The following is a 27669-nucleotide window of genomic DNA, read 5'->3' as shown; positions in this document are numbered from 1 at the left end:
TAAAGAGTATTTATTTATTGGTCACATATACATTACAGTACAGTGAAATTCTTTTCTTCACATACCCCAGCATGTTAGGATGCTGGGGTCAGAGTCAGGGTCAGCCATGATGCAGCACCCTTGGAGCAGAGAGGGTTAAGGGCCTTGCTCAAGGGCCCAACAGTGGCAGCCTGGCAGTGCTGGGGCTTGAACCCCCAACCTTCTGATCAGTAAGCCAGAGCCTTAACCATCAAGCCACCACTGCCCTCTCTTAGTGAGTGAACTAAGAGCCGCCCCCCACCGAAATATTATGTGAAATGAGAGCAAGAATGAAACACCTGATACACCTGATATTTAGTCATGCGATAAAGATTTTCATATGCCCTCTGATTAATGTATACATTTTTTAAGTTGTAAAACATTTTTGGCTGACCCTGTTTTACATTAATGCCATAAACAAACATTATTTCATCTCTGCACATGGAATGATTTTATTTATAACTTTGAATTATTTCAACAGTTAATTTTTGAACACTTAATTTTGGTATAATATTCTTTCCTTAAAAAAAAAAAAAAAAACTTGGGTAATAAGCCTAAATTATTATGGCCATAAAATAATCTATAATAACGTGGATCATTGCTCCGAAATGGTTTTTATTATAGGCTGAGTGCAACTGCAAGGTATTTTAATCCTTTTATTCATCAGAGCTCTTTTATGCTACAGTGCATTTACAGAAAAAAGCTTTGCCTATTAAAGAAGAGACCCAAACACCACAGAATAATCAGAGCTTAAAGTTCACACATGGAAGATCAAAACAAGTAGCACTGATTTATTTATTATTATTATTTAATTTTTTTACAAATACATTATGTGAAAAAAGTACTTTATAAAAAACAAGATTTTACTCATTCATTATTGAAATCCATACAATATTCAGTATATTGTGGTTTTCCCTAAAGTAATTGCATCATGTTTATTTAAACCTTCCGTCAAAGCCTTATTGAATATGCATGAGAAGTGTAAGTGAACCCATTTACCATACTGCAAACAGTCCGGACCTCTCTCGTTACTGCTTCCTCTGACGAGCTCCATTATTGTGCGCTATTCATAACAGTGAGGTGGACGGCTTGGCCTTCTGAACTTATCTGTTGTAAAAGAGAGCACAGTTCCCATTGTCCAACTTTAATTAGAATAAAACCGAGACAGCAGAGCAACAATAGATGGTGCACACATGGAACATAAGCTTTGCACTCCCACTCCCACACAGGCACACGAACACACACACAGATGGAAATGTTTACTTTTATTTACTATTCTGGTTACAGATAGATAAGCACCGAGCTCATTTCATTAGCTAGTATATTGGACTATGAACGGTAAATGCTAAAGCAATATAAAATTGCTATTGAAGACTAAAAAGATGAATAGTTTAATTTCACTTGTCTTTTCATAACAATAGAGTTTATATGCATCATTGCTTCAAGGTCCTGTTCTTGGTAAAGTCATTGTAATGCCCTATTTTATCTACTTTTGAGAATGGCCTTCAAGGTATTCCAGGGTACATCTAGTGTTTTGAAAAATCGTTTGTACGCCCCTGCTGATCAAGACTGCTCAGCAGTGAGATCCTGTATATGCTTTGTAAGGCCTTCGTGGGCCATGGCTTCAGCAGTTGGATGAAAGGAAGATGAAGAAAACCTTACGGCCAATTATTTGGGGTTAATCAGAATCAGTTCATTGATAATGAGTCTTTATTAATCACACATACATATGTACAGTGAAATAATTTTCTTCACATACCCCAGCATGTTAGGATGCTGGGGTCAGAGTGCAGGGTCAACCATGATACAGTGCCAAAGGAGCAGAGAGGGTTAAGGGCCTTGCTCAATTGCCCAACGGTGGCAACTAGGACCCCCAGCTTGAACCTCCAACCTTCCGATCACTAACCCAGAGCCTTAACCACCAAGCCACCACTGCCCCCGGTGTATGACAGGTGTATATCTCTTTTTTTTTTCTAAAACATTTCTATTTGTTAAATGACTTGGATTTTGCTGTTTGCGATATCACTTTAAGGTGGAAAAAGATCTGACATGATTGATCTTGGTTTCATCACAAAAACCTGCAATTTAAACAGAGGTTTGTGTGGACAGTTTCTTAATCTATTGTATACTACTCTATATTACCCCTGTACCCACAGAGCTTCTTACGCACATGTGAGTCATTTTAAACAGTCATCAACACCACTATCCTCCTGTGTATTACAAACGACTGTCTCAGTAAACTAACAGGTTAATTATGTACAATGCACTTACAAATTCGATTCAATATTTACTGCCGCTACGCCAAATGCAACTCGTGGCACCTTTTCCAGCGGCATCGATTTTCCTCCATGGCGGCTGGAGCTTTAAATTCTGTCCATCACAGGTGATGAGCTTTCAATTAAAGCAGGAGATCTTCACTGTCAGGGGAACCTAAGCATTCGGTTACTTTTGGGCTGCCGTGCTTCTACTTATTTGCCCAGTCTCTTGGTGCATGAATAGATTTCCCTTTTCATGGTTTGAATTCACTCCGAGCTTCAATTAGGGGGAGAGAGGAAAGCCGAGAAATCAATAGTGCTCCGCAAATTAGATCCCGGTGTAGAGTGACACACATTGGGTTTGTTCTGTCAAGAGGCCGCTGTAGGATCACTTAAATCACCTAAAATTCGTTTTCAAATTCCGTTACTTCAGTGATGTGGCAACATTTAGACTTCGAATAACTTCAAAGCAAGAATCTTCATTCTTCATGAGTTGTGTGTCATTTTTGATCCACTGAATCCTGACCAACAGACATACTAATACAAATGATTAAACCACCAATTAAACTTATCTTTAAGTCTTATGATTTAGGTTCAGAGAATCAGAAGATGGAAAAACTGATCATAGCCAAATACTACCATGATGTAACATTAGTGACTACTCTGAGCAGTTGACAGGGAATTTTGTTTTTGGTTACAGTCTTTCTTTCTTTTTTTCTCACTGGAAAATATACCATTATGCTGAAAAGTGCAGCACGTGACCTGTTTTTTCACTGTCTCGCTATATCTTGCAACCAAATGAGGCCATGTCCTAGAGCATGCATAAATAATGCTAATGATGCCAACGAGCTGAAGGGAGAGGAGGTGGTGGAGGGGTTGTGCAGCAAAATTAGTTATGGAGTGTTTCTGAAATGAAAAGGACACATGACAAATGATGTTCCTGAGGTGGTTTAGTGTGCTCTCAATCTCTGCTACAAGGCATCTCATCAGATGTTACATGGTCTTGGCTGCTTGATTTGCATAACTGTTATCGGAAGTAGCTATGGACATGTAACCTCATCTCTAAATTCCTGTAACCGCTAGCTGATACGACAGTGAATGCCATGTACATGCTGATTAATCAGTGTATTGTAGGTTCATTAAAAAGAAAAGAAAAGCAATTAGTTTGTTAAACATTTAATAAGCTGACACTGATGTGGTTTATTTCTCCATGGCCATTTAAGAAACTGAATATATCTTCAAAGCACACCAAGATAAAATCACTTACAATTTTGTCAGTACAGTATTTTAACTGGTAGAAATGCATGAGAAATGTTATTCAAAGTCTGTATTACATTTTGCGCTGTGCCTGAAGTCTATTTTCAGCTTCTAATGTCACATAGAACTAAAGTTGCATTTATTTACAACTCGATTATTTGCCTTAATGCTGGAAATTGAAACACACGCAGACCTCCAGGTGCTTCTCTGGAATGTCCTTCACACAAAGTAAATTAACATTCATCCTCATTCATCATGTTCCAGTACCTGTCATGTTTACTGGAAAACAATTAAAACCCTTAAAAGGAAATTGAGAAAAAAATTAAGAGTCAATGCAGCACGATCATAAAATTTTTCTTTAAGGTAATATATAAAACCATTAAAGGTCCTTTAGTTGTCCTTCTGGGGCAACGCTTAACAGTTCTAAACTATAGTGCCAAAGGTTTGTGGACACCTGATCATCACACCCATATGTGAGCTTTGTTCAAACTGTTGCCACAAAGTTGGAAGCACACAATTGTCTAGAATGTCTTTGTATGCTGTAGCATTACACTTTCCCATGAGTACAAAGTGAGGTCCATGAAGACAAGGTTTTCCAAGGTTGAAGTGGAAGAACTTCAATAGCCTGCACAGAGGCCTGACATTAACTGCACTAAACCTCTTGGGAATGAACTGGAACGCCGACTGTGTACCAGACCTCCTCATCCGACATCACCAATGTTCTTGTGGCTGAATGGGAAAATCCCCAGAAGAGTGGAGGCTGTTATAGCAGCAAAAGTGGACTAAGTCTGTAATGCAGCCTTTATATATAAATTTGCATTCTGTGATTAACCTATAACAAACTCTTAACTTTTTTTTTTTTTTATCATTTCAATCAGTTTACTCAGCTTTTTTTCGTTTTGTTTTGTTTTTTAAGAAGCCTGGCCTGGCAATTTGCAGTCATGTCTTTTAATTAGTTTATGTTAAGGCACAATAGTCAGGTTCCCATATTGCAAATATACAGAATTATGCAAAAGAATACGAACATGACTCCAAAAATAATTAAATGAAATGAAATGTTTCTACATATAAAAGCTTGACTATAAAGAGCATTAAATGTTTTTCGTTTTTTTTTTTTTTTTTTTTTTAAAACCTAAATGAAGTCAGCATTTGCCATGAACACCCTTTGCCTATAAAACAGCATCAATTCTTTTAGGAACAACGTTCTGCAAATTTATAAGGAATTCAGATGGTAAGTTTTTTTTTTTTTTTTGTCACGTATCTTGAAGAACCCACCATATTTTCTTGAGACTTTGGCTGTCACATTTGCTTCTGTTTCTGCAGATAATTCATAACAACCTCCATTATGTTTTTTTTTATCTGAAAAGCGAAAACCTATACTGTGGACAAGGCACTCTATTTTATTGTATAAATTTATTTTATCTTCTAAAACACACAATATATATATATATATATATATATATATATATATATATATATATATATATATATATAAACCTACAAATTGTTATTTTCTACTGACACAGTAACAAAGCAGAAGATAAAATTAATTTATACAACAAAATTTATGACAAAATAGACTGCCTTTTCCACAGTGTAGGTTTCCACAGTTATACGTTTATCTGCACAACACCATAAAGCACTGGATCGTTCATTTATTTTAATTAACTGGTTTCTTAGCTTGGCCTCACAATCTATTATGATGTGACATGCTTCATATTTAAAAACACTGCTCAGAAGCTGATAAGGAATCCAATTTTTTCTACTCAAAACTAACAGATTAATTTGGAGCTTAATCACAAATGAAACGATTAAATGCATCCTGAGCTTTTGGGATGACTTTCGACCTGAAGTTGTTCAGGTGTTCATTATGTAGCTGCAACTGAACCCTTTATTCAACCATAAATGTCATTTCTACTTCTCCACTAATAATACCAAAGACCAAAATACAAACTACTCATAATGGCATTACATCAAAATGGATACTATTTTGAACAAATTAATTCAGTTCTTCATAGTTATTAGGAAAAAGTCACATTATAATGAGTTAGATGAATGTAGTTAATAACATTTTGTAATGCTGGTAAATACAGACAGAAATTCTTGCATTTTCAGGTATGGGATTTGATCCTAGTGAAGAATTTCTTTATGCTTATGTTGACCGGCCTTCTTGCAGATATATAACTGAATATACTTCTAGAGATAGAGCTCTCCATCCAGCTCAGTTACCATCTCTCTGAAAAGTGATTTTCTAATTTGAATCTTCACAGATTTTTCAAAGTGCTAACTTGTACAGATTGTTCCCCCTTCTCTCCTGGATGTACTTTTAGCCCAACCGTGTTATAGATATCCCCAAGCAAGCTGATAACTTTCCAGTTGTGGAGTTTGGTGGAGTTATTTGGACAACATAGTTCTGCTGGTGCCAGTGTGTGTGCCATTAGTAATGGGGTCACTGTGTTATTGTGTCACCAGGATCCCAGGCAATAGGGCAATAAACAGACCCTTAACACTCACAATTCTCCTGCCAAAAGTGCCAGATGTCCTTGGCACCGTGGTTCTCAACTAATCCAACAGACATTTGGGCTACAGCCAAAGTCATACTTGGGAGAAATCCTCTCCTGCAGAAAAAAAAAAGTGTGTTCAACTAAATGCAAAAAAAAAACCATGCAAGTAGAGAGTAGTTTCCTCCCAGTACCCATTTTGGTAACCTATGTAGTTTTCACACTTGGTCCGAGCACTGGAGTCCACACCCAGGACAGATTCTGGGTTTGTTTTGTTGGAGAGGCTCATTAGAAGAATTTTTTCCCAACCGTTGCTCGATTGCACAATTCTATACATCCCTTTTGTTTGCAAAATGGGATTCATTACTAGGTAATGAATCTGTTGCACTAGGTTCATCTGTTGCTACCAACACACAAGTGGTGAAGCACTTTTTGGAAGCATGTCATTGTGCAGAAGTACCTGCAAAAGAATGAGCTGTACCTGTATCAGTTTTTTAGCTTTTCAACCCAGGTACAAGACGTGAAAGGCTTTTTTTGTTTTGTTTTGCAAAGGTGAACTAGTTCTACAGTACTTTGAAATATTTATATGTCAATGACCATAATAACCTTTCCGCAACATCACAAAACCTGAAACAGGAAGTAACATGACAAATTGAACCAATCAGGTTATTCTGCATGCAGCGCAAAGTGCAGATTGCTTCCGCACCTCATGCTTAACTAAAAGCAAACCCAAGACCACTGTTTCAAGACGACAAGGTATTTTGATCTCCTTGGCTTGAAATCAATGTTCGTACTTCCCCAATTGTACCAAACTCTAGGCTCAAATGACTGCAAGTGTGAAAACAACCTTCAACTACACTATATGGCCAAAGGTTTGTGGACACCTGACTTTCATACCCATATGTGATTGTTCAGTATCTCATTCCAGATTTAGTCCCCATTTGTTGTAATAATAACCTCCACTCTTCTGGGAAGGCTTTCCATGAGATTTTGAAGCGTGGTTGTGGGGATTTGTGCTCATTCAGCCACAAGAGGTCAGTGAGGAGTGTTGGATGAGGAGGTCTGGGGTGCAGTCGGCATTCCAATAAATCGCAAAGGTTTTCAGTGGAGTTGAAGTCAGGGTTCTTTGCAGGACACGTAAGTTCTTCCACTCCAACCTTGGCAAACAATGTCTTCATGGAGCTCGCTTTGTGCACAGGGGTATTGTCGCGCTGAAACATGTTTGGGTTTCTTAGTTCCAGTGAACAGAAAATGTGATGCTACAGCACACCAGGACATCAAATTCAACTGTGTGCTTCAAACTTTATGGCAACAGTTTCAGGAAGGCCTGTATATGGGTGTGATAGTCAGGTGTTCACATACTTTTGGCTACAGTAAGCTTTCATGCAACTCAGCCAGTAGTGGTATATTTTACTTTTAGAACAAATACTAGGAAAAAGAGCACAAAAATTGAATTAGACATATTTTAGCTATTATCCCTATATGAGGCATGGTAATAACTTGTGGTTTTTTTTCTTTCTTTTTTTAACTGAGGACAAATATTCCTGTCATCTATAATTAGAATCCTAGATTCATAAATCTTCCTCAAAATTCAATGGGATATTTATCACTGCTGTAGAAAAATAATAAATATGAGGGCAAATATTGAATCATGATGACCAGTATTGTCTGGAAATATTTGAGTGTCCCATTGATTTCTGACAGTGGCTCCAGGCCTTCGGGACTGGTCCACTTCACACAGAACCGTTCTCCACATAAAAGACAAAAGGTCAATTTAAATGATTGATACTCTTCTGGTGCCGGATAATAGAGAAAACATTACTTAAATGTTTTGGATGATGAATCAGGCTGACATTTTCGCTACAATTGAATCATAAACCTCAACGTTAAACATGTCTCTTATTTTCCTGTTGTGTTGCACATTACTGTCAAAGAAAGGCAGGGCATATAGGCAAAGGCAACAAAACACTAAGCAAAGTCTCAGTGAAGACACTAACACTCTGAACACTCATGCCTCCTGACTATTTTGCTAGCACTTAGTGAAAGAAAGCACATCAAGGATTGAGCCGCAAGTATTGACTTAAATAAATGAGTAATTTAGCACTCCACAATCAGTGAGCAGCTTTCTATTCACTGTCATGCAAATAAAGTAACAGATGTTACCCACATTAAAGCTAATGAAGTGTCATGGACTTCATAATATTGTCCATGGGAACAGATTGTGTCGTGTTTGCTCCGAGTAACGTTTTGATAAAGTGCATCTCCTGTATTAGTTGTGATCACTGCACGTCAGATACAACAAGATGACAGCAAGATACAGGAAGTTGGCACCTTCTTTATTAAGATACACAGTCATCGCTTGTCTCTCCTCTTTTAAAGTTTCAGCACAATTATACTTGCTTCAGCAATAAAAGCAAACAAATCTGTTATTTAGCTGACAGGACAGCTACAAGGAGAGGCGGTAGAAAATAAATCGCTCTCTATCTGTGGAACAGGTTAGCTTCCACTTCCATTCCTCTTTTCCCCAGTTACAGCTCAGTCATCAAAGTGACAACCAGACTAGAATAGTGTGGTGGGGTATATTTATTTATTTATTTATTTTTTGGTTGTGCCCCCCCCCACAGAAGAGTGAAAAATGTGCTGAATTACCAGTGCAAACATTTAGCAAGAGTATTGAATAAAAACACAGGGGTGGAGCTAAAAGAACAATGCAGACAACTGATTGTACCACAGCAGCGCTGAATTCTCAAATCTCATTGGTCAGAAAGTGTCGATTAATTTTCTATTATTTTCAGCTCGGACAGAAGTGCCGGTAATTGAAATCACAGGTATATATTAACGCATGAGACATGATCTCTAAAGAAACAGCTTCTTCACAGGGACTTATATGGAGAACGCTTTATCTAAGTAGTTCAGAGTCTAATAAAAAAAAAAAAAACTTCTTATCATGGATGCAGTGAAGCTGCACCTTGAAACAGTCAATAAGCCTTCTGGAAATAGGATTGTGCACCTTCCAATTTCTCTGTAACATGATAAACTGTGTTGTTTTTTTGAAAAACATGATGCTGGTAATGGAACAATATTAAATGTAACTATAAATGGTTAAAAAGCATGATTTTTTAATGAAGCCATCCATTAATAAACTGAAACTGGTAATCGCTGAGACAGTGCTGTGGTATAAAAGGAATAATACACTCCAGGATCTGTTGTAACTCTGCCAACAGGACACCACCTTGATTAGCTGGTGTCATTTATTATTTTCCTACAACAACATTCCCTGTTGTGTTTTATCCTTCTCATACTGTATCTATTTACTTGCTTTTACTTCTTTTACATTACGACAAATCCTACTATTACATAAAACATGAAATCAACCATCTTCAAGGCTCAATCCTAAATCACTTCCTAATTGCTATATATGCTCACTATGTAGGGTAAGAACAGAGTGGTGTTTTAGTATCTACGTAGTGCACTATATGGCAGAGAAAAGAATATTTAAAATTCAGTCGCTGAAAATGAATATTTTGTTGTATTTTACTGCCCGAGTTTCACTGAGATTGAAGCAATAGGTGCAGGACATGAAATTATCAAGCACTAGGACATAATCAAGAAACAGCACTGTATATATTTTCATAAGTAAAATAAGCTACACTATATGGCCAAAAGTATGTGGACACCTGACCATTATGCCCATATGTGGACCTTCTCCAAACTGTTGCCACAAAGTTGGAAATACACAATTGTCTAGAATGTCTCTCTACAGTATGTTGTGGCATTACAGTTTCCCTTCACTGGAACTAAGAGGCCCAAACATGTTCCAGTATGACGACGTGCCTGTGCACAGCGTGAGCTCCATGAAGACATGGTTAGCCAACGTTGGAGTGGATGAACTCGAGTGCCGTGCACAGAGCCCTGACCTCAACTCCACCGAACACCTTTGGGATGAACTGGAACACTGACTGCACCCCAGGCTTCCTCACTGAACATTAGAGACTGAAGTTACTAATGCTCGTGTGGCTGAAGGAAGAAAATCCCCACAGCCACGCTCCAAACTCTAGTGGAAAGCCTTCCGAGAAGATTGAAGGTTATTATAACAGCAAAGCAGGACTAAATCTGGAATTGGATGTTCAATAAGAATGTATAGGTGTTATGCTCAGGTGTCCAAATACTTTTGGTCATAGTGTATATGCCTGTTTTGTTTATGCATTTTGAATAGTATTTTCTCTGTTCATATAGCTGGTTGATAATGGCTACTTGTATCCATAACTGATCACCACTCCACAATTTTTGTCCAGTTTGAGGTACTGATAAACTAGTAACAAGACTATGAGCTTCCATAAAAATATACAGTGGTATGACCCACTTTTCTTTACCACTTTCTCTCCACAAGTCTGAGCACATGCTTCAGTGGAAGGTATAATACTTCAGAAAAATCTGACCCTTTGTTCAAAGAATTAACATATTCTTGTCAAGATCACAAAATTCCTTTCTTTTGAATAGTGACCTAGAAATACTACAGATTCTTGAATATTCTTTCACTGTACTCTTCATAACATTTGTTATACATTTTTCCAAAATTTTAATTCAAAACGTTCTGTTTATTTACAGGTTGAAATGAAAAACAAATCTCAGACTTTCAATGTCCTCACTATATGCGGTCCTGTTCAGTTCCTGCTGGGACCAGCATGATTCTTTTCAACCACCGTGTACAGGACATCCGACTTTATTTCAATCGGTACCGTTTCATGATTCTATGAAACACACCACGCGAAGGTAAATTATTTTCAAATTAACTCAATTATGTGAACTAAGAGGTTATGTGAACATTTAAATACCTGTTTAATTGACTTTGATTTGACACATGGGGAATCCTGCGTGTTCACGGTTTACCCATTCTGTAAGAATCAAAGTGTGGCACAGAAAGCACATTACAAAAACATCCTCAATCAGCCATTTTCTTCCTAAAGCAACTCATCTAGTACTCCATCTCCAGCTGGATTTTCAATGAACTGGGTCATTTATCTTCCATTGATTTATTCTCCAGTCTGCCTCGAAGGGCCATTGCAATTGGCGTTACACACAAGTGTTAAGACGACTATCCTATGGGCAGTGTCACATAAAATGAAATCGAACGAGCCCTTAAACCAGAGCTCCAATAGATCACCCAACACGTCATTATTTCACATCGGAAGCGGATATTCTGAGGAAATCATCTTGCTAAGTGCTTTGACTTCAAGGTATTCTAATTATTCCGGTTTATCTGCCCTCTGCATTTGTATAATTACTTTAGGAAAGAGATGAAAATCCCCTCTTTGGCATGGACCCATTTCGGACCAGTAAAGCTGGGGGGGTATTTAGCGTTTATGCTTGCCCTTAGCAGCCCACTGCGTTTCAGAGAGGAGGGAGAAAGCTGATAATTAGAGAAAAGCTTATTGTAATTGAGACCTCCTGTGAAACTAAAAGCTGTGTTAAATGAATAAGGCTTTGGGTAGGAGATATTTTCACTCAAAAAGCAGGAGCAGAATTAATCCTTTCCTGCTCGGAGAGTCGGCGGGGTGACACACCAGAGATGCAATACAACACTTCGGATGAACTTGCATCTACATTTGCTGTACATTTTTCATCCAAATATCCTACTATATAGTTAATATATGAAGTGAAGTGCAACCTGATGGATGGTACTAAACGAGCATGTCTAAGAACCTCATGTATTTTGTTCTAAATCACAGTTTGTCATTTGCAATGAACTTTCGGTGGAGAAGTTTTTTCCACCCACACTAATCACTTTAAAACCCAGAAGACTGGAAAAGAATTAGAAGTGCAATGTTTATTACAAAAAAATATACTGCATCATTCAAACATTTACATTCAGCAAAAGGTACCACTATTAACATTAATAAACAATATTCATGATCACATTAAATGACTAAATCAAAGCATAGAAAATATTTTCTACATTCATAAAATTATTCTTTCTAATATTATGGGGATGTCTCGTACAGCAAAATGACACACAAATGACAGTTATTCATTCAGCAGGTATGTTGGATGTGGATGTTAACAAAATGTCCAAGTTCTGCTGTATGATCAGTACGTACTCTGGATCATCTCTCAATATTTAATGTAGAAGGGAGTATACAAAGCAAATGCTTAAGAGATGGTTTGGTTTTGATTATAACTAGTCTGTGACGTCCTTTACAGGCCCAGTAGTGAATCTAAAATGAAGTTTCGACTTCAGACTAAATCGGAGATATTTCTGTAGCTCCTTTAGTTCTGTAAACAATGCCTTAACACAACCTGCAAATATCCCTTCCTTTTCTAACATATGTCTTGTGCTTGAAAATAACCTGGAACACATTTCAGGAACTTTTATCAACAAAGTACGTATTTAATTTTAAGAAATCATTTTATAAAGCTGCTGGGTGACTTACTGAGTAATGTAAGCACTTTTATGTATTATTCATTGTTATGAAGTGTAAACAATGCCACATGAGACTTTAAGTCCAAGGGAACATAGTGTTGAATATTCAAAATATTTGAAGTGTAACGATTTGAAATGTTATATTAAACATTCAGCAAAGTGTGAATGAAAAACAAAACATTGTTAAAACCATCAAAATTCAATAATCAAACAGTCCATACAGGACTGAAACAGTTTTTGCTTCATTTTGCTGTGGCTTTTTCAAAATTTTACATTTTTGTGCTTTTTTTTTTTTTTTTCTCAGAAAACTACTTGAATTGGCAAAATTGCAATTGCACAAAATTGTTTTGAGACCTTTTAGCTGTAGTCATGTTCAGCGCATATGAACTGAAGCGAGTTTCGGTTGAATACGCATTGTGATGATGCCACATGATGCGTCTTGGCCCAAATCTACAGAAAATCTGCAGTAATTTTGAAAAATCAAATATTGAAAAAAAATCTGAATATTGCGGAGTTTGCTTGATTTTGCGTTAATTTCTGCGATCGCAAAATCCTGGTTGGTCTGATCAAAGCTAAAAACCTGTAGGTCTAATATTCTGTTGAACAGAATATTAGACCTAAATATTCTGGGATCTAATGAACCCACTCTCATCAAAAGACCCAGCCTGATACTGTTCGCTTAAGCAGAACAGGTTTAAGAAAATAAAAATAAAATAAAATAAAAAACAGAAAAAACCTTTGCCCTTTTATGATCACCCCTCAATTGTTTTAAGATTATAGTGAACTGCCTATGTTCATAAACATTAAATTGATGAATTGATGATACTCCCCTGTTCAGGAGAAAACATTAAACACTACATTATAGCGCCGCCACCACCAGGCCAATGCTTTCTCCCACTTTTGGAGTAGTGGTAGAATACCTATCTGCCAAATTTGGTGTTTTTTCTTACAATCTCATTTAGCGAGAATTAAAATAAAAATCTTCACAAAAACAATAGGGCTTTTCGCACTTGGACCCCTAATAATCTTACTTGGGAGAACAACATTATATGGTTTTAAATACCTGTAGTGTGTATTTATGTATATAATTAAGCAATTTTGCAAGATTTGGTCAATCCCTTGATGATATGTCATGTGTTAAAACATGAAATCATAACAAGGTGTTGCATAACACTGAAAACCTTCAAATAAAGTTGTGACACTTTATTAAAGTGAATACAAGTGAATACTTGGTTTCTAATTGCCCTACATGGACAGTGGTAATCTAATTATTGAGCTTATTCTGAATAAGACAATATTGTGATTAAGGTGTTTACGAGTCGCTTTTAGAATACTCCTTTCATGTTCCCGTTTTACATGTTATAGAACATAGATGGATTAACGGCACACGTAATTACGTCCCCACGTCACGCCGTCCGACGTTCCCTCCAGAATTTCACGTATCAACATACAGTTCGTCTTCGTTATGGTACCATATACAGTTTTGGGTGTTTTTATTTTTCATTTTTACGAACGTTCAAGTGCAGTTAATTGTTATGCTATACATGCTAATAGACGACTGCTTGAAGCCGTGGGCCGAGTCCCAAAAGGCATACTTACCGTCTATATAGTAGCCGAGATACATGTATTTCGCCTACTATAGGCCTATAGTAAGTAAGTACGCGGTTTCGGACGCAGCATGCTCTATTGTTTGCCGTAAAATGGTTGAGGACTGCCGTGTGTACGTGTCCTGTCGCAAAATGCTGTGAAAACTCCCACACGATGTTAATAGTGTGATTAAGGTGTGTACGTGTCTGTAATACACGTCAATAATGTGACTAAAACAGGAATACTCCACGTCTTAATTCAATTTGTGTTTACTTCGAGTATGACCTTAATCGGATTAAGGTAATTAAAAATTGCTTTTTACATGCTAGTTTCTTAATCAGAGTATCGTCTTAATATTAACAATTAATATTGGATTATTGTTGTCCATGTAAACGTACTGAGTGATTCCTTGTCTTCAAGGTTGTGATCTCATTTCTGTAAGTTAGTAGGCTTAACTGACATGTACGCCATCGTCCGTACCTTTTAAAGCCATTGAGTAGTTTAAAACATTGTTGCTCATTTACATAAAGGCTCATTTTCCAATCCTAAAACCCAGCAATCTTACAATAACATTCTTAATAATAAAACTGAACTCAAATCGGCAGACACAATTTATTTAACTATCCCTGGAAAGAAATAAGGCTTAATGTTTAGGTGATGAAATTTTACTAGGAATTCCATGTTTCCTAATATTACTCATAACAATATTCACAGCCTGCAGTACCAACACACTTAAACATCATTAGCTGATGATTAAAGACAAAAAGGAAACAGGACTTTAGTGAGGAGATATAAAAGTGAATTCAGTGCCTCATTTCAACCGCCAGTTCACTCATACAGGACTATCACCACGACCTGATTTGAACCACTGTTCACGTCTTCTTAGCAACAGTGTGGATGAAACAAACTCACTTGGGTTGAGCTGGATGAGATCATCTTGCATTGTGATTATCATTCTGAAGTTTTCTTATGCTCTCCTGTAATTTCTTAGTGAAAAGGTGACTGGATCTTCCACAGTATGTATGCATGGTAGTCTTTAGTTTTTCCTCTAAAGGTTTAAGTAGGAAACTGACTGCATCTTCTCCAAATGGGTACTGCAAAAAAGAAAAAAACAACAACATTTAAATAAATAAATAAAATAGTGCATAAAATGATTCTACACTATGACTACAAAGCACAGTGCAAAACCTGTTTTACCTGTCCCCATTACACCACAAAACTAGCATTTAGCCCCATTACCAGCTTATTATTCAGTTATTCCTCTTAAAGAACAGAATTCAGTACCTACTATGAATTATTCATTAACCATAGGAATAATACAGTGGTGATTGAAAGTTTGTGAACTCTTTAGAACTTTCTATAACCCCAATTCTGAAAAAGGTGTGACAGTATGGAAAATGTAAAAAAAAAAAATCTAATAAAAAGAGTCATTTGAAAATTCAAATCACTTTGTACTATAATGAAAATCCATTATTAACACATTATTTGATGTTTTATTTTGTGAATTTATTTTTGAAAATATACACTCTTTTCAAATCTGAGGACTGAAACACACTCCACAAAAGTTGGGACAGTCGACAGTGTACCACTGTGTAACATCAACTTTTCTTTTGATAACACTTAACAATTAAGCGTTTGGATGCTGAGTGAAGACACCATTTGGTTAAGTTTAGCAAGTAGAATTTTCTCCCCTTTATCCATTATGCATTTCTTCAGCTGCACAACTGTACTGGGCTTTCACTGCTTCATAATGTGCCACACATTCTCAATGGGAGACAGGTCAGGACAGCAAGCAGGCCATGCTAGTACCCGCACTCTCTGCTTACGTGACCATGCGCTTGTAATCTGGGCAGAATGTGGTTTGGCGTTGTCCTGCTCTGGATCGCAGCATGTGTTCCTCCAAAATGTGTACATATCTTTCTTCATTAATGATGCCCTCACAGATGTGCAAGTTACCCATGCCATGAGCACTGAGACACCCCCATACCATGACAGACGCTGGCTTTTGGACCTGATGCTGATTACAGCTTGGATGGTCCTTTTCCTCTTTGGCCCAGAGAACACGGCAGCTGTTTTGTCCAAAAACTATTTGAAATGTTGACTCGTCGGACCACAAAACACAATTCCAATGTGCTACTGTCTATCTCAGATGAGACTGGGCCCAGAGAAGTCGGCGGTGCTTGATGTATGATTTCTGCTTTGCATAGTAAAGCCTTAACTTGCATCTGTGGATGCAGCGGCGAATGGTGTTGAGTGACAAAGGTTTAGAAAAGTATTTTTGAGCCCATGTCAGGACCTCCATTACAGACTCATGACGGTTTTTAAGACAGTGACGTCTGAGGGATCGGAGATCACACGCATTCAGAAGTGGTTTTCGGCCTTGCCCTTTACGCACCGAGATTTGACCAGATTCCTTGAATCTTTTAATTATATCGTGCTGTGTAGAAGGTGAAATGCCCCAAATCCTACCGATTAGTCTTTGGGGAATGTTGTTCTCAAAGTGTTGGATTATTCACTGACGCATCTGTTGGCAGATTGGCGAGCCTCGACCCATCCTTGCTCTTGAGGGACGAGGCCTTTTTTGGAGGCTCCTTATATACTATGATTGGACGATTGCCTCACCTGTTTCACATCACCTTCTTATTTCAACTTGTCACATCGCAATTAGTCCTAAATTGCCCCGTCACAACTTTTTTGGAACGTGTTGCATGCATCAATTTCAAAATAAACGTTTATCTTCAATAAACCCATCAACATCCCAGAGTTGAAGCTGTTCTGTACTGAGGAACGGGCAAAAATTCCTCCAAGCCGATGTGCAGTACTGATCAACAGTTACCGGAAACGTTTAGTTGCAATTATTGCTGCACAAGGGAGTCACATCAGATACTGAAAGCAAAGCTTCACATACTTTTGCCTCTCACAGATACAGTGAGGGAAAGAAGTATTTGATCCCCTGCTGATTTTGTACGTTTGCCCGCTGACAAAGAAATGATCAGTCTATAATTTTAATGGTAGGTTTATTTGAACAGTGAGAGACAGAATAACAACAAGAAAGTCCAGAAAAACGCATGTCAAAAATGTTATAAATTGATTTGCATTTTAATGAGGGAAATAAGTATTTGACCCCCTCTCAATCAGAAAGATTTCTGGCTCCCAGGTGTCAGGTGCTGAGATTAGGAGCACAGGCTTAAAGGGAGAGGGAGAGCTCCTAATCTCAGCTTGTTACCTGTATAAAAGACACCTGTCCACAGAAGCAATCAATCAATCAGATTCCAAACTCTCCACCATGGCCAAGACCAAAGAGCTCTCCAAGTATGTCAGGGACAAGATTGTAGACCTACACAAGTCTGGAATGGGCTACAAGACCATTGCCAAGCAGTGAGAAGGTGACAACAGTTGGTGCGATTATTCGCAAATGGAAGAAACACAAAAGAACTGTCAATCTCCCTCGGCCTGGGGCTCCATGCAAGATCTCACCTCGTGGAGTTGCAATGATCATGAGAACAGTGAGGAATCAGCCCAGAACTACACGGGAGGATCTTGTCAATGATCTCAAAGCAGCTGGGACCATAGTCACCAAGAAAACAATTGGTAACACACTACGCCGTGTAGGACTGAAATCCTGCAGTGCCCCCTGGCCCCCCTGCTCAAGAAAGCACATATACATGCCCATCTGAAGTTTGCCAATGAACATCTGAAGGATTCAGAGGACAACTGGGTGAAAGTGTTGTGGTCAGATGAGACCAAAATGGAGCTCTTTGGCATCAACTCAACTCGCCGTGTTTGGAGGAGGAGGAATGCTGCCTATGACCCCAAGAACACCATCCCCACCGTCAAACATGGAGGTGGAAACATTATGCTTTGGGGGTGGTGTTCTGCTAAGGGGACAGGACAACTTCACCGCATCAAAGGGCCGATGGACGGGGCCATGTACCGTCAAATCTTGGGTGAGAACCTCCTTCCCTCAGCCAGGGCATTGAAAATGGGTCGTGGATGGGTATTCCAGCATGACAATGACCCAAAACACACGGCCCAGGCAACAAAGGAGTGGCTCAAGAAGAAGCACATTAAGGTCCTGGAGTGGCTAGGCCAGACCTTAATCCCATAGAAAATCTATGGAGGGAGCTGAAGGTTCGAGTTGCCAAACGTTAGCCTCGAAACCTTAATAACTTGGAGAAGATCTGCAAAGAGGAGTGGGACAAAATACCTCCTGAGATGTGTGCAAACCTGGTGGCCAACTACAAGAAACGTCTGACCTCTGTGATTGCCAACAAGGGTTTTGCCACCAAGTACTAAGTCATGTTTTGCAGAGGGGTCAAATACTTATTTCCCTCATTAAAATGCAAATCAACTTAACATTTTTGACATGCGTTTTTCTGGATTTTCTTGTTGTTATTCTGTCTCTCACTGTTCAAATAAATCTACCATTAAAATTATAGAATGATCATTTCTTTGTCAGTGGGCAAACGTACAAAATCAGCAGGGGATCAAATACTTTTTTCCCCTCACTGTATGTAATATTGGATCATTTTCTTCAATAAATAAATGACCAAGTATAATATTTTTGTCTCATTTGTTTATGGGTTCTTGTCTACTTTTAATAGGAAATTCTAAAAGGGTTAAAAACTTTTAAGCACCACTGTATGAAGTTATACAGGTACATCTCTCTCTCTCTCTCTCTCTCTCTCTCTCTCTCTATATATATATATATATATATATATATATATATATATATATATATATATATATATATATATATATATATATATATATATATATATATATATAGTGGAAAAGTTCATTTTGTTCCATAATTTAATTTAAAAAGTGTAACTTTCTTATATTCTAGAGTCATTATACAAAGTGAAATATTTCAAGCCTTTTTTTATTTTAATCTTGATGATTACGGCTTACCTCATGGAAATCAAAAATCCAGTATCTCAAAATATTAGAATAAATAATTTATAATACAGAAATATCGACCTTCTGAAAAGAATATTAATTTATGCACTCAATACTTGGTCTGGGCTCCTTTTGTACAAATTACTGCGTCAATGCACCGTGGCATGGAGACAATCAGCCTGTGGCACTCGTCCTCACTGCTGTAAGAGTGAGGACTATTAATCAGGTGCTGGTAGTGGAGACGTAGAAGGTGGGGTGTGGCTTGGCAAGGGTCTGCACTGTGAAGGAGGTGTTTGGGAACAAGCTACACGAGTAGCGACGACCTGAGCTCCGTTACAGTATACAGAATATATACACACACACAGTAAAACCCCCATATCGGCTGGTTCAGTTAGTGAAACCAAGGTCCAAGACAGTTAAATGGAAAATTCCAGAAATACAGTAAACATTCATAATTTAAATTGCCGCTCTGTGTAACATGATGAAATCTCATGTGGTCCTGCCCGGGAATCATCCCTTTGTCTGTTGGTCATCCCTTGCCCTTGTCCAGCATAGAAGAAGAATGAAGAAGAAGAAGGGGGAGTACAGTACAATAAATATTTTAACGATAGAGACCACATTCACGTAACATTTATTATTATAATTGTTCTATTTTATTAGTCGCTATTGTTGTTAATGTCTTATTGTGTCTAATTTAAAAATTAAACTTTATCATAGATATGTACAGATAGTAGATCAGTCCCAGCATTTTGAAAGACTTGTTTTCACATTTACAATACAATCCATGCAGTACACTGGGATCATCACTGGAGAACTAATTACAAGCAATCAATCATCAGTTGTATAAAACTACAACGAAAAACCTGTCATGAAACAACAAAAAGACAAAAGGTAAAGCTGTTATTAAATTTTGTCTTCTGACAACATTGTTTCTTAAATAGATATTGTTTTTTTTTTTAATAGATTTTTTACAATGAGAAACCATTTACAATAGCACAGGGCTTTGTAGGTGTTTTCCATCCAGATTCCTCCAGTTCGGGCCGTAAAAATAAGTAAAAATAAGGCTTTATAACTCAAGGTGATACCCATTGCATTCCTCTCTATTTTCTATATATACACACACCTCTTTAATCTTTTTTTTTCATGAATAAGAAAGGGTACTTTTATAATCTGCAGAGTAAATAAAACACAACAACCTTTTTTATGGGGCCTCATTTGCTTTGGTTTTGTATGAGAGCACTAAAACGTGCAATTTTTTTTTTTTTTATTATCAATGATAGGGCACACATCATACCTTGATGAAGCTGAGTTTACTGTCTCTTATTGATTTTTATCGGAAGGGTGGAGCTGTTGGATGCTGCTTTGCTTTCTCCTAGTCCCAAACAAAACACTGGCACTAAAGATTTTATGGTGCTTATGTGAGGTTTGGCACAGCAACGGTGGGGTCTTTTACTGCCAACTGAACTCCTGTCTCTGTGAGTGTGTCTACAGGGAGTACATGCTATCATGACAAGCCTGAGGCCTTGTGCGCTCTGAGACAAGGAAGTAGAAAAGGGGAGCAGATTTGGTGGAAGCAAGTAACTGGACCAAAACAACTGTGACAGACAATAGGTTACAATATCATGGCTATTTTAAAGCTACTCCCAAACTTGACTGCAATATTCATTCTTTCTTTTGTTGTAGATGCTCTGCATGGCCAAACAGTGAATGTGGGTTTGACCTGCCATACACAAAGCAATTAGCTGAATCATGGGCTTCGACTAATGACAAACCTCATTTAGCTAATGGTCCAAAATGCTTCCTCCTCCGTCAAGGGCAAAGAGGTCTTACCTGGCCATAATGACGAGAGACACAGACACACACTCTTTCTCTCTCTCCTTCTGCTGACAAAATGAACAAAGAATTGACCACTCAATACAAGAGAAAGGGAGAAACAAGTGACTAACCAAACCTCAAAACCCTGACAAATGAGGGAGGGATGTGCTGAGGAAGAGAAGGAATGGAGAAAGGAAGAAGGGAGCGTTGGCTTTAAAGATTAGCGCATTAGGAGCGATCGTTGACCCTGATGAGGCCGACAGAGATTAAGTCCAGAACACGATGGCGCTGGCAGTCTACGTTAACAGAGCTATTGATTTCTAACCCTCAGCTACAGAGCAAACGCTCCCACTCATTCCGAAGCAAATCCTCTGAACCTGGGCATGTAACCACACAAATGTTCAAGTTTAGAAGTATTCAGAAATCACTACACCACACAAATTCCAAACCATGCAGCTGAACTTAGTCCTGACAAGACCTCTCCTCATAGGGAATTATGAGAGTAAAGAGATGCTTTATTTCAGACAGCAATATGAATTTGTTCATGAATTTGCAAAAACCTTGTATAGTTTAAACACACGGTTGAGTTGAAAGGGTTGGGGTGGAAACAGGAAGAAATGATAATGTCGAGTTGATGGGGCAGACCAACAAAAAGCCCACAGGGCTATAAGCACAGGTGTTCTATCTGAAAAATATTTGCAGGAGCAATTTCCGATCCCTTCATTTCTCAGCCCATACTGTGCTTCCGTTGTGCAGAACAAGACAGCGAGCCAGGCTGGTGCAAGCATTCGCCTGAAGGAACTTCAATATGGCCTTTCACAAATTAACCACATTTAATTAGATTTTATCCTGCTTTGATGAAAGCGTGCATGGTGGATAATGAAAAAGCATGATGTGTCGCACCCATGTTATTAAACAGCACAACTACGTAAGAATCCACACGTTGGGTTTTTTTTTTCATAACACTGTTTGTATGGTTTAACCAGATTTTTTTTAAGCAAGAGCTTACTTTCTGAATGGCTTCATAAATGGCTCGGAATGCAGGCTGTTTGTCATCATGGTAAACACCTCGATTGCCATGGAGAACGTAAACACCATGATGCTCAGCAGCAGCGCAGTTGCTGCCGTAGATGCAGTGGTCTGGCCGGTAGTTCCAATGGCACGGGAACACAAACAGGCTTTCTGTGGGGCATTTAATCAGTAGTCAAAAGACGTGCATGTTTATACATCTGTCCTACGGTGGCAGGTGCTATTAAAGCATTGCCTGCGGAAAGCTGCATTCATGTTTTTGCCATCTAGTAGTATATACACATCTGGTTACAATAATTTGGAAATCAATAATCTGCTTAAGACTGGCAGTTTGAAACTACTAGAGACAGATACAGTTTAGGTCATAAGTTTAAATACCCCTTGCAGAATCTGCAAAATTTTAAATAAGAGCGCTCATAAAAATTGCATGTTGTTTTTTAATTAGTGCTGCCCTGAATAAGCTATTTCTCATAACAAATGTTTACATATAGTCTACAAGCAAAGTTAAATACCCTTGATTATTAATACTGTGTGTTGTTACCTGGATGATCAACAACTGTGTTTATGCGGTGTGATGAGTCCCTTGTTTGTCCTGAGCATTTAAATTGCCCACTGTTCTTCAGAAAAATCCTCCTGGTCCTGCACATTCTTTAGTTTTCCAGCATCTTCTGCATATTTGACCCCTTTCCAACACTGGCTATGATTTTGAAATCCATATTTTCACATTTAGGACGACCGAGGGACTCGTACATGACTATTACAATAAGGTGCAAACATTCACTGATTCTCAGTAAGGCAACACGATATGTTAAGAGCCAGGGGCTGTAAATGCTTTAAACAGCATAATCAGTGCAAATAGTTATTTTGTTTAAAGATCTTTTTTTTCCCCATTTAGTACTGTCCTTCAGAAGATACATAAAATATTGACATGTTTCCCAGAAGACAAAAACTTATTTGAACATTTTGCAGACTCTGCAAGGCATATGTAAACTTATGACCTGTGATTAACATTATGTAAACTACATCTTTAAATTACATAATTCAATAGCAGCAACTTGTGTCGAGTTCAAGGTTTAAGCTGTACTACATGGCTATACACAGAGGTCTAATGTATAGTGTATAGCCATGTGACGATGTACCTGGATTGTAGTGGAATATGATGTTGAGGAGGTCTTGGTCCCCCCATGTAATGTTGAGCTTGTATTTCTGTAGTAGTGGCATAAGCAAGTCCGCCCATCTCAGGTGAACTGTTGTCATATCGTTCTGTCATATCAAACAATGCGGAAATAAAACTTCATCTGTGCGTTTTCAAAAACAACGTCATAGTAAACAGCACTTACTCCAAAACTGTGACCTAATTACGTTGAGTAGTTTTCCTGATATTGATTAACATGTGGATGATTTGATGAGCATCACAAGCAAACAAAATAATAAAACAGCTTTTACTTTCTTTTCATCATTATTATATGGGCTTCTGGCTGAATTGACACTGATATGACTACATGTGTGAAATGAATATTGCTTCTTCCTGTTTAAAGAAGGACAGCATGATGAAACACTTTCAACGGGGAGGAAATCTGACAATATGACTAGCAGAATAACAGTGACCTCTGCTGGCCCAGCATTAAAATCCTTGTTCTCATCTTAGATGTGTCGTAAAACACAAAACTGGCTTCTTTAATGTCGTTTACAAATGACCGAATACAACCACACACACAAAACATACAAACTCTCTTCTCTACCTTGAATCGTTTGGCTCTGATGCGCGTCATATTCATAAGCATGACTCCAGAGTTGACACCGGTCTTGCCATAATATGGGTGCCGTGCAAAACGGTTATACCAGGCGATTCTCGGTTCCTCGTGCTCAGGCGCCATGGCTGCCATGTGAGTGCTGTTAAACTGGGAGAGAAAGTTCCAGATCTGCTCTACTGGATGCAGGAACAGGATGTCGGTGTCCACGTACAGCAGAGAATCCACCTCGGTTAGGATCAGCTAATAAAAAACAAACAAACAAACAAACACCACCAGCAATGTTCAACTGCTGACCTCAAACCACTTTTCACCAATATTTTTTTTTTTTTTTTTTTTTTTTTAGGAATACAAGCCATTCAAATAAGCTGCTTAATCTGTCTGCTTAAAGGTACACTCGCTCGCAGCGACAAAGCAACCGGAGATCGTTCATTTTCAATGAGGGCTGGCGACATGAGCGACAGTGACCATTGGCGACTAGATGTGGGCGTGTCCAGCGATAAGACAAAGATGAGAATAGTTTAACTTTATGCAAATTTGGAGCGATTTGGTGCAGCGACTACCAATGAGAGTGAAGACAGTAGAGCGGATGTGATCTACCATGCTGCCTGCGAGTCTGACAGAGTCCGGCGCTTGCGCTTTCACCGCCGATAGATGACAGCAATGGCAAAGAGCACACGCTGCTTCTCCTTCATCTGGTAGGATATGATGTATAGAAAATTCACCGGTGTAGTGTATATATACAAACGCTCTGCCTTCAGAATGTTTCATTTTAGCGGCAAGAAAACTGGTTTGATGTCCAAAGAGGAATGCGAGTTGCACCACCCACTGATAAATGTTACTATGGCAACCAGTAGCAGGAACGCCTACTGGGGACTTCATAGTACAGCGACTGGCGACTTGCAGCGATAAAATCGTTGTACGTGTGAACGGACCTTTATTCAGCAGACATGTGCCAAGGTGAACCTGATCTGTATGTGTTTGTTGTCCTCAAGCAGACTGATTGGAATGAACGAATGATGTCTGGGTCCATGCCCAAATCACCAAAATATACTCACAGGCAGGAAAAGTCTCTGGGAAGCACAGGGTTTAAACAGTTTCTTCCATTCCTTGGCATTGTCACTGGGGAAGGTGATGGGGTAGGTAGTGTAGTTAAATTTAGAACGGAAGCTGCCTGGCCACGACTCCAACTGGCAAAGGATAGACACGGTGACAACACTGAATCATTAACACATCCTTGAACAAAGCAAATTAAGATTTTTTTTCCCTCCCCTCTTTTGCCAATTTATATCTAGATCATAAAAAGTCTTACGGTCCAATGACAGTAAAAGATGTACAACTACGGTGGCAGTCATGAACTTTTCAGAGACACTTCAAAGAAAAACTTTTTGTAGTTGAAGACTAACCAGGGTTTATATTTTGGTACTTATGACTTCGAACATACTTGCACATACTTTTCTTTTTAATCCTCCTATTATGTTATGGATCAGTTTGACCCATTTGCACATTTCATGTCTGAAACACTGGTTAATATCTCTTTGAAATTTTTTGACTTTCCTCTTTTAAGATCATTAACTTATATGCAAATATTTCTTCTTATGGCTTGTCTGAGACACAAAGGTTTACTGTTTTAAGCTGTTTTAAGCTGTTTTTGTGTGTATTTAAACTGTGGAAGTCTTTTTGACTCATAACATAATGGATGTAAGTTTTGAGAAAGATAACAATGAACGAAATAACTGTGGATGAGTTTTGCTTTCCAAAACATTCTGTAATCAATAATTTGGGATAAATCATTATCAAAATAAGCACTATCCACGGTGGGTTAATTTGCCTCAATGACCACAAATACCGTAGCCCTGATCGAAATGTCATAGTTTGGATGTGCACGTCAGCATTTCACACTAGGTGTGACATTCAAAGATCTGGTAGTTTTATCTTAGGGAGTTTTTCCTTGCCAACGGTTTGCTCAATAGGGATAAATTCACACATTTAAAATCTGTGTCCCGTGTTTATATGTCTCTTTAAAGCTGTTTGAGACAATGTCCATTGTAAAAAGCGCCACAGAAATGAAATTGAATTGAATTCAATTACACAGTCCAAGAGCGGCCTCTAGACGCGAAATTAAACCATCACTGACACATTTTGTTGTGTTATTCAAAGTGTTTTTTGATTCATTTTGGATGTCAATAACTTTATGCGTAATTTGGAGTGTTACTCTGGTTCCGTTTGAATGTATATCTTTTACTTACTTTAATATTTATTAATAGTTAATAGACATTCAGATTTATTTTCATGGTAGAGTCAGCACTGTTTATGTTTGTAATAAAGTTCGGCAATGTTTACTTTGAGCGTTATGTTTTCATTCAGGATCAATTTTTAAAACCATCGGTTTATTAAGGCAGGTAGGTACCGCCAGACTTAGGTAAAATCCACCATCACTTGACCTCTAGTCTAAGAACCACAAAAGCACCTTGAGAGAAATGTAAGCACTGAACTCACAGCATCTCGGAAGCCAGCATGGAGTTCGTCCTCAGCAAAGATGTGAAAGTGGAGAGTTCTGTGACTAAAGAGAACCGCAGACTTCAGCATGGTGAGAGTCTCCTCCAGCCTGGGCCCACAGGCCACCACTGCCAACCTGACCGGCTCAGCTCTGTCCACCTCGGACAATGTTTTATCCACAGCATACCTGCAGAGGAGCACAACACCGACGAGCTGGTGAGATTAATTAGATCTAATTAGAGATGGTGAGATAAAACACAGGTTGAAGAGAAGCTCAAGGGCCATGCCTTTCAGGTAAGATGCTTAGCACTGATGGGGAAGGACAAGAGAGAGAAACATGATGCCTGGATAAGAGTTCAAACAAACGTCAATCTAACTTTGATGGCTATAATCTGAACTCACAACCAATGTTCAAGTCAACCCATCCTACCTACGAGCCGACTCCATAAAGCAGTTCTTTCCACAAACATCACGGGGCAGTCTCCAATAGGGATTCCAGTGTGTGACAGACATTGACTTACACCTGACAGAACGAGAAAAATAGGCTCTACATCAGGCGTGACGTAGAGCACGTCAGAGTTTAGTGCTATACCTCACCGAACACATCCGATTCATCATCTAATCACCGAGAAGATGAACTTGGTGTGCACCACACACATTTCTCCAGAGCTTTCCTGGAGGACACTCGTTTCTTCTCACGAGTCCGTTAATGTGCAAAGCAAAGCCATTCATGGTGACAGATCTGCTCCAGATCTAACTGACAGCCCACACACTCACTATCTTCGAAACACAAATGCAAATACAAGCTTGGCTTGGAAAGTATGGTGACATAACTATCTCAGTAATCATGGTGTTCACAACGTAGTCACGCTATAATGACTACAATTATTACTGAACAGCAATAATACACAGGATTTTGCACATTTGCTTTAAAATGTACATTAATCTCTGTAAGTGTAATATTGTTGGCCAGACACCTTAATGCCTTGTCTAAATTTCATTTGCTGTGTTAAGTAGCTATCTGTGTGCACTTTTAAACCTCGCCCAAACTACAGATACTGCTTAGCATCGTTAAAGTATATTATTTAGGTAATAATTACATGCAGCATACCAGCTAAATAACCGAAGAACTAGCTTAGCATGTTAGATACTAGGTAGGCTAGCTAGCTAACTATTACTAGACAAGTTCTGTAAAAATATATAAATATATAGATACTCAGAACCAGCTTTTATTTCCGACACTTTCTACGACTGACATATGCTAACAGCAAGAGCAGATATATATTTAGCTAGGTTATAGTTTGTTGCTAGCTAGCTAGCGCTACCTGTGCTGGGGGTGAGGCGGGCTGAGGCCTCCTGCACTGGCGTCGGTCTCCAGAGAGGACGCGAGTTGCTCGAACACGTACAGCCCCGACACGAACACCGATATCACACACACGGACACAAGACGAAGGTGTCGACGCATTTTCTAGAAACCGTGAGATTGGAAGTCACGTCATGGTTGACGGCTCTGAAACGTGGAGCTGAGCACAGAGTGAAGGGCTCTGAACATCTCCAGCTCGGGTTTTCCTACTGGAGCTAGGCCTCCTTCAGCACAGCCACCGCTAGAGGATTAGCACAACTTCCACAAATAA

At 38.6% G+C, this 27669-nt stretch overlaps 1 protein-coding gene across 4 annotated transcripts; it reads right to left on the bottom strand.

The window, feature by feature from the left end:
- Positions 1–27655, bottom strand: gxylt1a (glucoside xylosyltransferase 1a). Of its 4 annotated transcripts, XM_053685581.1 has the most exons (9): positions 27361–27655; positions 26466–26582; positions 26036–26222; positions 24595–24726; positions 23528–23779; positions 22925–23048; positions 21766–21938; positions 14952–15133; positions 1–1125 (listed from the first exon to the last, which is right to left on the bottom strand). In XM_053685581.1, exons 1-8 carry the CDS (start codon positions 27498–27500, stop codon positions 14972–14974), a joined length of 1287 nt encoding a protein of 428 aa, XP_053541556.1. In that variant the 5' UTR covers positions 27501–27655; the 3' UTR covers positions 1–1125; positions 14952–14971. The 4 variants fall into 4 exon arrangements, with proteins under 4 accessions (XP_053541556.1, XP_017340898.1, XP_017340899.1 ...); XM_017485409.3 differs by lacking the exon at positions 1–1125 and having other exon boundaries at positions 11839–15133; XM_017485410.3 differs by lacking the exon at positions 1–1125 and having other exon boundaries at positions 11839–15133; positions 26466–26558.
- Between the last annotated feature and the right edge of the window lie 14 nt (positions 27656–27669).

Source organism: Ictalurus punctatus, chromosome 14 (assembly GCF_001660625.3).
Source record: "Ictalurus punctatus breed USDA103 chromosome 14, Coco_2.0, whole genome shotgun sequence".
Classification (NCBI taxonomy): Eukaryota; Metazoa; Chordata; class Actinopteri; order Siluriformes; family Ictaluridae; genus Ictalurus; species Ictalurus punctatus.
The sequence above is the reverse complement of the archived record's forward strand: the minus strand, read 5'-3'. Positions and strand labels throughout refer to the sequence as shown.